This window comes from Cercospora kikuchii (assembly GCF_019650295.1).
Source record: "Cercospora kikuchii DNA, contig_00006, whole genome shotgun sequence".
In the NCBI taxonomy this organism is placed as follows: domain Eukaryota; kingdom Fungi; phylum Ascomycota; class Dothideomycetes; order Mycosphaerellales; family Mycosphaerellaceae; genus Cercospora; species Cercospora kikuchii.
In genome coordinates this window covers 1-15,574 of record NW_025408587.1, presented here as the reverse complement: position 1 = coordinate 15,574, position 15,574 = coordinate 1, and the positions used below count along the sequence as shown (strand labels likewise).

Here is a 15,574-nt window from a genome sequence, read left to right as displayed (position 1 = left end):
CGACGGGTCGTCGTGATGTTGTCGTATGCATTCTTCTTCTCGGTCCTTTGGTACCTGGTACTTTCCTTGTAGTATTGGAAACTGTTCCTCGGTGTCGTTGAGGATTCGCACTATGTTGTTGAATTCTTGTGTGTTGGCACTAAGGCTTCCGTCCGGGTTGGCCTTGAGAACTCGTTGTTGCACGGGTTCTTTTCCTTCCATGTAGTCGACTCTTCGACTCAAGGCATCTGCTCTACCATTCTCTTTTCCTGGAGTATAGCGGATTTCGAACTTGTACTGTCCGAGCAGTTCCGACCAGCGGGCCTGTCTTCGGGTCAGTACTTTAGTCGTAGTGAAGTAGGTCAGATTCTTGTGATCAGAAAGAATCGTTAGTCCTGGTGCTCCTTCCGCGTAGTAGTTCCAGTGTTGCAGTGCTGCAACGATGGCTAGCAGTTCCTTGTCATGGACATCGTAGTTTTGTTCCGCGGGTGACATTTTCCTTGAATAGTAAGCCACTGGGTGTCGTTTCCCATCATGCATCTGTGTGAGGCATGCTCCTATGGCTAGATCCGATGCGTCAGTCTCGATGAAGACTGGCTTCTTGGTGTCGAACATCATTAGTACTGGTGCTCCGCAGCACATCTGTACTAGCCTGTCAAATGCTTCCTGATGTTGTTGTTCCCATTTCCATTTGAGGTCCTTCTTCGTAAGATCTGACAGTGGTGTGGCGATCTTAGAATAGTCTCTGATGAACTTCCGATTGTAGTTGGCTAGTCCAAGGAATGACTGTACATCCTTGACTGTCTTCGGAGTCGGCCATGTTTTGATAGATTCGATCTTTTCCGGGTCGATTGCGATTCCTCTTGTATTGATGATGAAGCCAAGGAATTTGACTTCCTTCTTGTGGAATTCGCATTTCTCGGGTGCGGTCCGGAATCCTACTCGGGAGAGTCTTTCGAATACGCCTTGTACTTGTCGTTTGTGTTTCTCAAGAGATCCTCTAGTGTAGACGAGGATATCGTCCATGTATGCGATGACGCATATGTCGAGCAGGTCTCTGAGAATGTCGTTTACCATCTCCTGACAGGAGGCGGGTGCGTTGGTTAATCCCATTGGCATAACCGTGAATTCGTACAATCCGTAGCGTGTTCGAAATGCCGTCTTCCATTCCTCGCCTTCCGCCATGCGGATAGCATAGAATGCATCTCGTAGATCGATCTTCGTATACCAGTCTGATCCGGTAAGTCTGTCCTGCGATTCCTCGATGTTGGGTAGTGGATATCGGTTCTTGATCGTGATGTCGTTGAGCTTCCTGTAGTCAACGACGATTCGTGTCTTCCCGTTGGGCTTTGGAACGCCGAAGATAGGTGCGCCTGCACTGGACCTGGATTTTCGTATCCAGCCCTTGGCTAGCATCTTGCGTAGCCACTTATCTTCTTCTTGGAGCGCGTGTTCGGATTTCTTGAATAGTGGCACGAATGGGGGCTCCGTTCCGGGTTTCAGGTTGATCCGGTGGTCCCATGTCTGGTGTTTAGGTAAAGCGGTGATGTCTTCTACCTCTTCAAAGAGTTTCGCCCATTTTTGATACTCCTTGGGGATATCGGGTTCCGAGGCCGTATCCTTCGATGGTACGTTACTTCCATCTGTTCTCGTGACTTGGTTGTCCTCCTTGCCATCGCGAGTGACTGTCCGAGTTGGGCTCGATTGTTTCGTAGCTCCGGGCGACTGGAGTGTCATTTCGTTGATCTGTCTCCTAGCCTCATCTATCAGTGAACTCTGTCGCTGCATAGGGTCAATGCCGATAACGCAATCGCATTGTTCAAACCTGAGTACTCCTCGTCTCCAATCGATGATTGGATTGTGCTTTCTCAACCAAGGTATGCCTAGTACGACGTCATGACTGGCCATGTCTGTGATGTCTAAGACAATTTCCTCGTGGTGCTGTTGGATAGCAAGTGGTAACGGAATGGTTTCTCGTTCCACGCTTGGTAACGATGATCCGTCGACTGCGATCAATTCGTACCCTTCGTCCTTCGATTGGGTAGCTATCCCATATCGCTTCACAAATGATTTGGAGGCAAAGTTCCCGCTCGCTCCAGAATCAATCATGGCTTGGACCTTGTGTCCGTTGACGGTAATGTTGGTGCGAAAGACTGATGTTGATGCCTGAGCGCTTTCCGTGTTGCAGAACTCTCTTTGGACGCTCATTCCTTGAGAGTCGATCCTTTTCCCGACTGGGTCTCGATGGTAGGTGTTCTATACCATTCTCGGATCTGATGTGACGTGTATCTGATTGTTTCGTGTATTGTCTTCTCCTCTGGTGTTTCGATGCAAGCGTACATCGATTGACATTGTTGTATCTTGGCATATTGTTCGGAGATTCGGCGTATGTTGTCTCGTGCTGAGTTCGGCACGATTTCTTCGCTCGGTGTGACATATCCGAATGGTGTGATCGTGCTTCCGATAGGAACGAGTTCCTGTACCAGTGATCTGAAGTCGTACTGTACAGAGATTCTCGGCTGGTTCCAGAGTTTGATACGAAGTTCCTTGAGTGCGTGATCGAACTTGGTGGGGTGTAGGTATCGTTTCCCACCAATTCTCGGGAATATGTCTTCTTGTCGCATAGCCAGGAATAGCATAACCTTGCGCATTATTCCTGCCTGGGTACACGTGAATGTCGTGATTTCGTCATCCGGGTCTGGTTCTTCATCGGATGATTCCTCCGACACGTCTTCTTCGTCTGCGGACGAGTCTTGCCCTTCCTCCTCGGAGTCAATTTCAGGAGGGATATTCTCTTGGTTTTCATGGCAAGATTCGTCGTTATTTTCTTCCTCGGCGAGTCTGAGGTGTGGTGCTAACTCTTGCAGCTCCTCTGGAATAGGCAAGGGCCTACTTCCGTCATCATATCGCCGGATTGGAGGATCTTCTTCTCGGATTGGTTCGATCGGGAAGAAGTTGTTCTCCCTCTTGGAAGAGATGTGGGTTTGGCATGCGTCATCGTAACAGAATCGCCAGTGAAGGCTTCCGTGTCCGTGACGTTTTTCCCAGCGGATCTGTGTTGGGATGCTTCGTCGTTGCATCATTCCAAGCGTCCGTTTTGTCGTAGGTTCTTCGACCATTGCGTCCCTTAGAACTTCGAGTTCGTTGGTTATCCTGCTATACTGTCGAATCAGTTCCCTGAATCGCTTGTATTCCTGGTCCGTCCACAGCCCGGTCTTCGAGGTGAGGGGATGCATTTCGTTCTCGATTTCGCTTATTTGTCGGTCGAGCCGATCGAGTAGTATGAGTTGGTCGTCTTCTTCGGTAGTCGCCTTGTTCTCTCTCTTCCGAGATATCATACCGAAGGTCCTTACGTCTCTCTGGGTGTTATCGGAAAATTGACTTGCTCGGATCTGTTGATTTATCTCTTGGACAACCTTGTTCCTTTCTCCCACGATTCGATTGTGGAAGTCGCGAAGCTTGTGGGTTGACTCGGTGCGTTCTTGTCCCCGTGCTCTGAGCGAGTCTTCTTCTTCGCGAACCAGGTTGATTAGTCGATCCCATTCTTCAAGTCGTTCATCGAGGTTTATGTAGTCTTGCTCGATGTTCTTTTCTCGCGCAATCCATTCTGGCGGGATTGGCGTTCCTTCCGATTTTCGTTGTATCATGCCTAGAAGTCGGACCTCCTGAGGGGAGTTATTGTCGTTATAACCACCTCGTCCTTCTTCTCTTCTTTGCATCGTGTTGATGGATTGTCGCTGCACCATGTTCTTAGAACGACAATCCCTCGCAAAGTGGCCTGGTTTGCCACAATTGTAACAAGTCTTATCGCTACCTTGTTTCTTCTTGGGCTTGCCCTTTGGCTTGCCTCTTCCTTTGATCTTCCGACCTTTCTGGGTAACGTCGAGTTCCATTGGTTGGGGTCCGTAGTATGGTTTGTTGGACTGATTATTTGGCTTGGAATGGTATCCGCGGTTCCTTCCATAGTCTGGGGTGAACCCGGCGGTTCCTCCAACCTTGGAGTCGTACTTGCGTTCCAGCGCTCTCTCGTAGAGCCGGTCGTCGATTTCAATAGCCGCTTCGGTCAAATCCTTCAGGGTGTCAAGTGTTCCTCCGTGGTTCATTAACTGGTCCTTGACCGAGTCTTTGAGTCCACGTCTGAACATCGTCATTAACGCCTGTTGGTCCCATCCAGTCACCTGAGAGTGTTCCTCGAACTTGGCTGCATATTCGGATGCTGAGGTACGTTGCTTGAGGTGCTGGATAACCCTGATCGCTTGGGTTACCTCATTGGAAGATCCGAAGATCTCCTTGAGTTTGATCTTGAAAGTCGTGTAGTCTCTGAACATGCCGGTGGGATCCTGTCGTCCCTCGCTGTCCAGATAGACCTTGAGGTGGGGTTTGATCCAGTTCTGTGCACTACCTCTGAGGTACGTGCTGGCAAAGACAGTCTTGAGGTTTCCTTCGACGGGGTTGAACATGAGGAACATGTCCATCTGGTTGACCCAATCGTCGAACTTGTTCCGATCTCCATAGAAGTGGTCAGGCTTCGCTGGTTTGAAGCTTCTCAGTCTTGGGCCACTATCTTCGTCGTCGGAGTCATCTGGTGGAGTCGGTCTTGGAGGTTGGACTGGCTTGCTGCGGCTGGATCCTGCTTCGCTGGGGGCGGGATTCCCCCTGGAGCTTCCTGTGGTAGACATCCTTAAGGGCGTACAAAGCTGTTAGGTTATGAGCGGGATGCTGATGACCTAAGATCTCACTAAGCAGAAGCTTGAGCTCGATCGGGATTTGAGCTTGTCGGGTAGTCTAGAGGAAGGTAACGAAGTAGGAAGATTCACTTGATTCCAATCAGTGAGATAGAACAGTGAGTTGTACGCGATCACTATCTAGAGAGGCGATATTCATCGCTCGCTATATACAAAGGAGAATCCCATATGTTCCTCCGGGTCTGTTGTGTACGTGAGAGACCCGGTCCGCTGCTCTGTCGAGAGAGCGAGAGATCCGTTCCTTCATATGCAGGAGGATCTCTCAGGGTATGAGAGATCCTTCCTTGTCCCGTGACCGGGCGCAGCCGTGTGTCCACGAAAGATGACTACCCAGTATGCCGGGAGATCGGACGTGTGTTCGAGCATTTGTTTTATACCCTAAGCCACCTAAAATTCAGCCAGGGTCTCCTGTCCGAGCATTTGATTTCGACCCCAAATATCGAACGGTGAGATGGCGCTCGAACACGCTGATCTCGAGACATGTGGGAGAGTCGCGCAGTCGCTACCCAGCATGCCGGGGTCTCGGATGCCCATTCGATCATTTGCGGCTCTGCTGCTCCCATACGAAAATTCCCCAGGGTCTCCCATCCGATCATTTGATTTCGACCCTAAATCTCGGATGGTGAGATGGCCCTCGAACACGCTGATTTCGGGACATGTAGAAGAGTCGCGCAATCGCTACCCAGTATGCCGGGGTCTCGGATGCCCATTCGATCATTTGCGGCTCTGCTTCTCCCATACAAAAATTCCCCAGGGTCTCCCATCCGATCATTTGATTTCGACCCCAAATCTCGGATGGTGAGATGGCGCTCGCACACGCTGATTTCGGGACATGTAGAAGAGTCGCGCAATCGCTGAGGACCATTGAAAGAAAATCCGCAGCCGCTGTCGCCGTTCGCGAGATATCGTCGCCGGAAGAAAGCCATGGGACCGAGTGAAGTTCCGCCAAGGCCAGCGAATCGCGACCGCAGCAGGCGCAGCAGGCGTACGCAGCACACATCGCATATGCAACAGCACGTCGAAGCGGTCGTAACCATCGCGCGAACAGACCCCATAGATCCCCGACACGTCGGCGGCGGCATAGAGTGTGCGAGAAGTTGTCGAGAGGGCGCACATGCACGTCAAGAGTCGCGTCGTCGAGTTTCAGGGCAACGCGCCCGGGCGCCGAGGAGTGTAAGACACCGTCCAGTCCAAAATTCCACCCGGCCACCATAGAGATGATCAATTCACGTAAAGTTGCAGAGCGGCAGGTCGGAGGATGCAGATGCCCGTCCGCAAGTTTGGAGTGCATTCCGCAGGGCGTTCGAGAGATATCGTCGTCGCCAGTCGCGCCATTCCCGCACGTCGAGCATCGCGTGCCACGAGATATCCCACCCGCCAGAGGACGTGTACGTTCGCGCAAAGATCCGGCCAGGGAGGGCGGATAATATAGACGTCCGTCCGCACGTTTGGGGCCCATTGGCAGCGCCGGTAAAGAGATGTCGACGTCGCCAGGTCCGCCATTCCCGAGACCACCGACCGACCACGGATTACAAAAATTCATACCGTCCGCCAGAGGACGCCAAAATTCGAGCGGCGTCACACAGAATTACATTAGACAGTAAAGTCGCCCGTCCGGAAGTTGGACGCCCATCCGCAGCGCCGTTTCCAAGATATCGACGTCGCGCGTTCCGCCCCCAGCCGTACGCAAAAGACCACGAATTGCAAAAATTATGCAACCCGCCACAGGATGCCACAATTCGAGCAATGTTGTGCAAAATTATATTCGATCGTAAGGTCGCCCGTCCCCAAGTTTGGAGTTGATTCGCATTGCCATTTGTGAGATATCGTCGTCGCCAGTAGCGCCCGTTGTCGTATGCAATACACCACGAATTGCAAAAATTATGCCACCCGCAAGGGGACGCGAAAATTCGAGCAGCGTCGCACAAAATTACATTCGATAGCAAGGTCGCCCGTCCGCGAGTTTAGGGTCCATTGCACAGGTAGTTCGGGACATGTCGATGTCGCCAGTCGTGCCGTTTTCGCATGCACACCGCGTGTTTGCCATCCGCCAGGGGGTGTTCCATATAAAGTCGCGCAAAAGTTCCGGCAGGGAGATGAAAAGGTACAGAAACCCGTCCGCAGATTTGAAGCCCATTCGCAGTACATTTCGAGAGGTATCGATGTCGTCAGTTGCGCCCATTGCCGTACGCACGAGACCACAGATTGCAAAAATTACGCCAGCCGGCAGAGGGCACCACATTCGCGCGACGTTGCACAAAATTACATTAGATAGGAATATCGCCCGTCCCCACGTTCGAAGTCCATTCGCATTGCCGTTCGAGAGATGTTATCGTTGCCAGTGGCGCCAGTTTAGCACGTAGAAGGCCGCGGGTTGCGAAAATAATACCACACGCATGCGGATATCAAAGATCGCGCGACGTTGCACAATATTCCATTTAGGATTACCGTCGCCCGTCCCCGATTTTCGGGTCCGTTCGCAGCCCCGTTCGAGAGGCACCGACGTCGTCCGTAGCGCCCATAGCACAACGCAAGAGTCCGCGGATTGCAAAAATTATGCCATCCGCCGCAGGGCGGCACAATTCCAGCGACGTTGCACAAAATTACGTTCGATAGTCAGGTCACCCGTCCGCGAGTTTAAAGGCCATTCGTCGTGTCAGTCGAGAGAAATCGTCGTCGCCAGTCCCATTAGGGTTAGGGTAGCCCCGACGAAGCATTCGACCACGAGTATATTGGCGTCCCGGAGGGCAAGATAGAGTTGTATCGGACGCATCCACCAGTTCCAGAGCGTCCGCGTCCAGCGAGAAGCGTTCCGGACAAGGAGCGAGCGTAGTACGTGTCGGACACGCGAGGCCAATACGGCGGGGGGGAGAAAGGAAATTTGTGATGCGCATTTACAACGTCAAAAATCGACCGTGTTTCCACGACGCATCCGATTGTCCCCAAATATTGCATAGGTTTTGCGGATCGACCATGGCCCGCCCGTCCACGAGTTGGGAGTCCATTCGGAGGGCCGTTCGAGCGGTATCGACGTCGTCAGTAGTGCCCGTAGTAATACGCAAGAGACCACGGATTGCAAAAGTTTTAGCACCAGGCAGAGGCCACCGAAATTCGAGCGACGTCGCACAAAATTACATTGGACAGTACAGTCGCCCGTCCCCAGGTTTTGTGTCCATTCGCGTTGCCGTTGGAGATGTATCGACGTCGCCAGTTCCGCCCGCAGCCGTACGCACGAGACCACGAATTGCAAAAATTATTCCGCCCGTCAGAGGACGCCAAAATTCGAGCAACGTTGCACAAAATTACATTGAATAGTAAAGTCGCCCGTCCGCGAGTTTGGTGTTCATCGGACAAGTCGTTCGAGAGATATCGTCGTCGCCAGTAGCGCCATTTCGGCACGTCGAGTACCGCGTATTGCGAAAATTACGCCACACGTAAGAGGATCCCACAATCCGAGCAGCGTTGTCCCACATTCCATTCGATGGCCAGGTTAGCCGTCACCAAGTTTGGGGTCCATTCGTATTGTCGTTCGGGAGGTATCGTCGTTGCCAGTAGCGCCATTGTTATCCGTAGGAGACCACGAATGGCAAAAAATTCATGCCGTCCGCCAGAAGGCACGCAAAATCGCGCAACGTTGCACAAAATAACACGAGACAGTGAAGTCGCCCGTCCGTGAGTTTGAAGCCGATTCGACGTGCCATGCGAGAGGAATCGTCGTCGCCAGTCCCATTAGGGTTAGGGTACCCCGACGAAACATTCGATCACGAGCATATCGGTGTCCCGGAGGGCAAGGTAGTACCGTATCGCATATAGTTGCACATTCCAGAGCATTGGCGACCACGTCGAAGCGTTTTCCATAAGTAGCGAGCGTGTTGCGTGTTCGTCGTAGCAGTTAATGCCGAGGACGGATCGCAAGAGTATTTATATAACGTATGGATTTGCCCCAAAATCGGCCATGTTTCCACCATGGGCCCGATTGCCCCCAAATTTCGCACACATTTTACAGACCGACCATCGATGCCGCGCGCCCAGTTTCGCGAATTGAAGAGCCCCGCGTCGAGCAGAGGAAATTGTTCCATCGTCCACATATACGATTAAAGTTGAGCCGCATACGAATCGGGAGACCGGGTCAGGGGAGAGTTTGACATCACGTCGCGGCGGGGGCGAACGTGTTGATTCCCATCCATGAATGGGAAGAAGCGCGATCGGATGGAGACATTCATCGAGGTGTTTGCCCATTTGCCCGAGTACGGCGTCGTGATATGTAAGCCATGCGGATTCGCGATTATTCCCCACGAGTTTGCAGGCCATTTACGGCGTGCGCATCGCCAATGGGATCGCGAGATGCAACAGCGCGTCCACGAGGTGTTCGCCGGTTTGTCCGACGTTGCCCAGGCACCAGAAGAAGTCACATATCCCGAAGCAGGCGCGCGCCCCATCGAATGGTTGCCCGTATACACCGATGGATTCCGGTGTCGAGGCGTCGATGCCGCGGGACAGCCATGTCCGTATATGTGTCGCGGAGCAAAGACCGCCCACATCGCAGCACATTGCCGCCAGGCGCATGCATGGTCGTCGAACCAGGCGCGAGGTCGGTCGCGGAACGGGCGAGGTGGCCCCCCCACGGACCGCATATGGGAGGAGGGCCAGCATTGCCAGCGATTTTTCAAGTTTCGAGGATGGCAGCGGTATTTCGTCGTGTCCCATGCCGTCGAGGCCCCCGCCAGCGATGCGATGCGCGCGTTGTTGGGCCAGATCCAAGAGCGGCGGGAAGAGTTGCGAAAGGAGAGCACCATCCCCGCCGAGAATGCGCGGAGCGTCGCCGACCCGTGGTTAGATTTTACCGGGTGGTCGGCCCATTTGGCAGGATTCACGTCCGAGGAGTTGTTGGCGACCATCCGGCCCGCCGAGGGCGAAGAGGGAGACGAGGATGAGCCCGTCCCCCCGGCCGAGGAGGACGGCGAGATGGTCGGGTTGGCGGAGGCATGCCACGCCACGCGACGGTTGATCCGACAGGCATTCCGCGTGTGTCGTCCGGCCGTAGTCGGACGCGCCGCGTTGGAGCACATCAATCGCCGCGAGTGCGGCGCGGACGACAACGAGCGGCCGTTTTACGCCGAGCAGCAGGTGAAGACGATTCGCAAGTATAGCGGGCATTGGGTCCAGATATTGCGGTACATTTGGCGCACGCACGCCCGCGACCGGCGTCCCCCGTACGTGTTGTTGGAGGGCCAGCACCAGGCGTTGGCCCGCGTCCAGAGCGGCGCCGTGGCCGTCATCGAGTCCGAGGGCGACGCGCAGAAGGCCCGGGCGAAGCGGCAGTTGGTGCGCCGCAGTTTGCAGTTTTGGTTGTCCATGTTCGACCACCCGTTGAAGGACAGCGAGTTCCAGAGCGCCATCGTCAGCGGGTTGGCCGTGTTGGGGTTGAACAGCGAGAAGGGGGGGTGGGTGCCCGCCATCAATTACACCCCCATTTTGTCCGGAATCATCGCGCCGTTGCGGGCGATGGTCGTGTACCACGCCCACGGGCAGCGCGTCAGCGCCATTCGCGCGCGCACCGCGGGCGGGAGCAGCGTCGTGGCCGCGCAGATGGCCGCGCCGGCCGTGTTGGAGGGCGTGCAGCCGTACGCGCAGCGATGCATGACGTTGACGCAATACGGGGGCCGCCCCACGCCGTTGGACCGGATATTCCACCAGAAGACGTACGGGATGAAGATCCGGTACACCACCAAGGCGCCCGGGCAGGTGTTGTGGGAGGGAGCGCGCATCACGGTCGGCAAGGCGCGATTCACCATCGACATGGTCCGCGCCGTCGTGCACGGGTTGAACGAGAGCGTGCGGCGGCGTTTGGTGCACCAGTTGATGTGGTTCCCGGCGGACGGAGTCGTCCGCGCGCGCGATTGGAGGCCCGTCCAGATGCCGGACGTCGATGTGGCATCATTGTACGACGACGCGAGCGAGATGAGCCCCCGGTGGTGTTTTATCGACGACCACCGCAACACGTGGTCGGTCCCCGGGGAGCGGTGGATGTGGGAGCGATTGGCGGACGAGCACCCCGGGCAGTTGATCGAGAGCAGCGGCGGCGGGCGCGTCGTGTGGAAGCAGAGCGGCGTCGAGGCGTATTTCCGGCAGGTGCGGCAGTTCAAGGAGGAGTTGATGGCGTTGGTCCATTTTTCGGGCGGCGCGCCCGCGCGCGCGACCGAGTTGAGCAGCATCCGGCACCGCAATGGGGAGCAGAGTCGCGGCCAGCGCGGAGTGTTCATCCAGGACGGGATGGTCGCGTTCGTCACCAATTATCACAAGGGATACAGCGCCAGCAAGCGGGTCAAGATCGTGCACCGGTACGTGCCCACGGAGGTGGGAGAGGTCGTCGTGTATTTTTTGTGGTTGATCGAGCCATTCGTCCAGCAGTTGCGCGAAGCGGTGCGGGACCAGTTCGAGCGTGGTGCGCATGTGTGGGAGCCCAAGCCCGAGGAGCAGTGGGCGGACGGCGAAGTCGACGATGAGGGCGACGAGGGCGACGATGGAGTCGAGGAGGGGGTCCGCAGGGGCCCGGCCGAACACAGCGACGACGAGGACGACGAGGACGACGAGTGGTTGGCGGATGTGCCCCCGTCCCAGGACGAGCGGGCGCCGTTGAACACCGACGGGTTTTGGGACACCGACCGCGTCCGGAGGGTCATGTATCGCGAGACCGAGAGCCGCATCGGCGTGCGGATCGGCGTCGCGGTGTGGAGGAACGCATATCCCGCCATCCAGCGCGAGTTGTGTCGCAATAGTAGCGTCCGGGACACGTTGGACCGGATTTACGACGGCAGTCCGCAGCGGTCGGCCATTGGCGCCGTGATCGAGCAGATGCGGAACGTGCAGGCGACCCAGTCCGGGCACAGCCCCGAGATGGAGGAGATGATATATGGGTTGTTGATGACCGAGTCGCCGTTCATCACCATGTCCGAGCGGGAGCAGTTCCGGCAGGTGAGCGTCAATTGGCACCGCATTTTACAGTTCCCGTCCGCGGAAGCGCAGCATCAGGGGGTCGCAGATGTCGGCGCGCGGATCCAGCAGGAGCAGGAGCAGGTCGACGCCGCACGCACGCGGCGGATCCGGAGCGTCGACGTCGCGGGCGAGTTGGCGAGGATGTACGGGCCCGACGCGGCGTTCCGTGGAGTGCAGCGGCCAGCGTTGGACGCCATCGTCGCGGGGACGCCGTACGTCGTCGCCGTCATGCGCACCGGCGGCGGGAAGAGCATGTTGTTCATGTTGCCCGCCGCCGGTTCCCCGCAATGGTTGACCGTCGTCGTGGTGCCCGTCGTGTCGTTGCGCCAGGATTTGCACGAGCGGTGCAGCGCCGCCGGAATCCGATGCAGCGAGTGGAACGGCGAGCGGCCCCCGTATGATAGTCAGATCGTGTTCGTGACGCCCGAGTCGGCCGTGTCGGTCGCGTTCGGCCAGTTTTTGGCGATGAAGCGTGCGAACGGGCAATTGGAACGCATCGTCATCGACGAGTGCCACACCGTTTTGGAGAGCACGGCGGATTGGAGGCCGAAGGTGTTGGAGTTGCGAGAGATGACCGGGTACGGGGTGCAGGTGTTGTTTTTGACCGCCACATTGCCGCCCAGCGAGGAAAGCATGTTTTTGCACGCGATCGGGGTCGAGGAGCAGGATGTGCGGATGATTCGCGACGTCACGGGTCGACCCAACATTGCGTATTCCGTCGTCCAGTATGCCCGCGAGGAGGAGGATGGGGCGGTGCGGGAGTTGGTCGAGCGGAAGAAGGAGCAGTACCCCGAGGGCCAGATCGTCGTGTATTGCAGGCGCGTCGAACAGGCGAAGCGTTTGGCCGGCGTGTTGGGGTGCAGCGTGTATCACCGCGGAGTAGGCGACGCCGCGGCGAAGAAGACGATTTTGCGACGATTGACCGGGGAGACGGAGCGCGTGTTCACCGCCACCAACGCATTGGGGTTGGGCGTCGACGCCCCCCGCATCCGCGTCGTGATTCACGTCGGCGTTCGCGAGCAGATCAAGCAGTACGCCCAGGAGAGCGGGCGTGCCGGGCGAGACGGGCGCCCCAGCGAGGCCATCATGTTGCAGGGCACGTCCGTCGACGAGCGGACCGGGCAGGAGAAGGAGGAGCAGGGGTGGGGCACCGACGCGGCCATGAAGGCGTTCATCCGCGGGGAGCAGTGTCGCCGGGTCCCGTTGGACCGACACATGGATGGTCGAGTGGATCGCAGTGCGTGCCAGGTCGACGAGGAACGATGCGACGTGTGTCGCGGGTTGCCGCGGGGTCGAAAGCGGCGCAGGATCGCCGTCCCCCGGCCCGAAGGGGAACGCGAGCATGTCGGAGACGTCGCCGTCGAGCAGCGCGAGACCGATCGTGAGCAAGAGGAGGAGCAGGGGCGGATCCGCAGGCGACGAGAAGTCGAGCGCGAAGCGCAGGCCCGCGCGTTCGCGTTCGTCGAGCAGCGCCAACGACATCGTCGGCAGATGGAGCACGTCAGCGTCGAGTCCATCGCGTCGACGTTGCAGCAGTGGACGGGGCGGTGCAGCATATGTTTTGTGCGTGGGGAAGCCGATGGGGGGCATTCGTGGCAGCAGTGCCCATGGGACATGCGAGATGCCGTCCAGCGGGCGTACGACATTGTTAGCAAGATTCGTTTCGATGCACACACCGGTTGTTTCGGATGTCACGTCCCCCAAGCGGTGTGCCACCAATGGCAGGACATCAGCCATGGCGGACGACGGCGGTTTCGACGCGTCCGCCAGCGGAGTTGTCAATTTCCGGGTGTAGTTCGACCCGCCGTCGCGGCGATGTTGGTTGTAGGAGGCGAACGGATGGTGTCGTGGATGGAAGAAGAGGCGCAGAAGGTGGGCATCGTCGCGGATGACGAGTCCGATGAAAGATAGTGTCCCAGGGCATCGAAATGTCGGGGTTGTTTCGATTGTTTTGGGAGTTTGGACAAGTGCACGGCACCGAGGGCGTCGGGGTAGGATCGGATTCGCATATGCATTATAGTATTAGTAAGGAGTGATGTTCCGTTCCAGCCGTGCGAAAGGGCATTGCGAGCAGACCGTAAGGATCGTTCGTCGGCAGTAGAGAGGCATTGTCCCGCCGTTAATCCACCGTGGTAGCATCCCACGATGTCGGGTCGCCGGCAGAGAAGAGGTCCATTTTGTTCGCATGTCCGTCCGATTTCGAGGGTGACCAGATCAGAATGGCCAAGTGAGGTGCGGTGGATGATTACGTCAGCGCGAAAGTGGTGGGCGTAGAGCATGGCGATGCGGCGGATTCCAAAATTCGTCGTCGTCGCCACAGTGCCCCAAAATTCGGGCAAAAATTCGGAGAGCACGAGGGCGGTCCATTTTCGATGTCGTGTGGGTTCGGAGGGCAGAGACGATGGCGTGGGTGTGATATCGTCGTTGCCGTCCGGGCAGTTTTGGTGGTTTTCGACATTCCGATCGAAAAGCGGGCCCGTAAATTGCACCACGACGGCAATCATGGTCCCCATTCGCGACGAGGGGGAAGAAGTAGCGTGAAATGGTTCCGGTTATCGTTCGGGCGCCGAATGTGTGTTTCGTCGTCGTCGCCAATGTTCGAATAGCAGAGTGGCCACAACACGATGTTTTTTGACGTCGGTTTCGCAAGATTTCATCCGTACGATTCGGACACGAGCCCGATTCCGCGGATTCCATGTCGCAGGATTATTGCCGTGCGTCGTAGCATCGCATCGCCGCGACATCAGGCGTTCCCGTCGCATGTCGTCGGCGGCAGATGGTCGTCGATCCGTTAGGGTTAGGGTTGGCAGAAGTTGGTGTTCGTGTAGGAAGGGAGAGGGTTCGTCGTTGTAGAGTATATCGGTGATCCCATATGCGCGGTGCGACATAGCGAGGAGAGAAGGCGGTTATTGGGTCATTCGTAGTCATAAGATGCCCGTCCCCGCGTGCAGGATAGATCGTCGCGGCACGGTAGGGTTGGTGCAGCAGGTCGATATACAGGAACGTATGTCGGAGGGCGAAGCCGGTCGCGATCGGACATGTTTCCATTTTCCGGCGATGGTACGACGATGGCGGAGTTTTCAGAGGGGCGGCCAGGAGCGTAGCAGCGCCGTAGACCAGTAGATTCCCCGTGGCCGTTGTCATCCGCCCGCCACGGTCGCACCACATCGGGCATGCGGGGCGAGGGGAATGCAGGGCGTCATCCGGATGTCGCACATGGCCGATATGGATTCCCATAGAGACATAGGCGATGCAGTGTCACGTCGGGGGCATGGAGTGGTGTTCGGAGAGGGAGGGTTCCCGTAGATATATAGATAGGTTCGATGTCGGTCCGTGTCGTTCGCGTCGTCGAGGCGGGGGGATGGATTTGGGAGCAGATGGCAGGGTGGTTGTAGCGGCGAGTTCGGCAGAGGCGAAGGGTTCGAGATTAGGGTTAGGTGGAGAGCAGGGTTATAGGATTCGTAATTCGTCGGGGTTCGGTTCGAGGCCGGGACAGTATAGATAGGAGTTAGGATGGATTTTATAGCGGGTGGAGGTACAGGGTTCGGGTGTGTTGGTGGAGGTACAGGGTTAGGGTGTGTTGAAGTTGTGGTTCGGAGTTGGAGGTTAGGGGATTTCGGAGGGATAGTCGGGCGGTTTTGGATCGGAGAGAGGCGGATTTCGGAGATGGAAGGGAAGGCGGATTTGGAGTATAGGAAGGAAAACAGAGAGAGGAGGAAGGGGAGGGAAGGAGAGAGGGTGAGAGAGAGAGAGAGAGAGGAGGAAGGGGAGGGAAGGGGAGAGGGTGAGAGGGTGAGAGAGAGAGAGGAGGAAGGAGAGGGAAGGGGAGAGGGTGAGAGAGAGAGAGAGAGAGA

At 56.6% G+C, this 15,574-nt stretch overlaps 1 protein-coding gene across 1 annotated transcript; it reads left to right on the top strand.

Moving 5' to 3' along the window:
• Window positions 1-8,933: 8,933 nt before the first annotated feature.
• On the top strand, window positions 8,934-13,631 carry CKM354_000896000 (uncharacterized protein; the record flags this gene model as incomplete). The annotated part of the gene is made up of 1 exon (XM_044804361.1): window positions 8,934-13,631. The coding sequence occupies one exon, from the start codon at window positions 8,934-8,936 to the stop codon at window positions 13,629-13,631; it is 4,698 nt and encodes a 1,565-aa protein (XP_044660296.1).
• Between the last annotated feature and the right edge of the window lie 1,943 nt (window positions 13,632-15,574).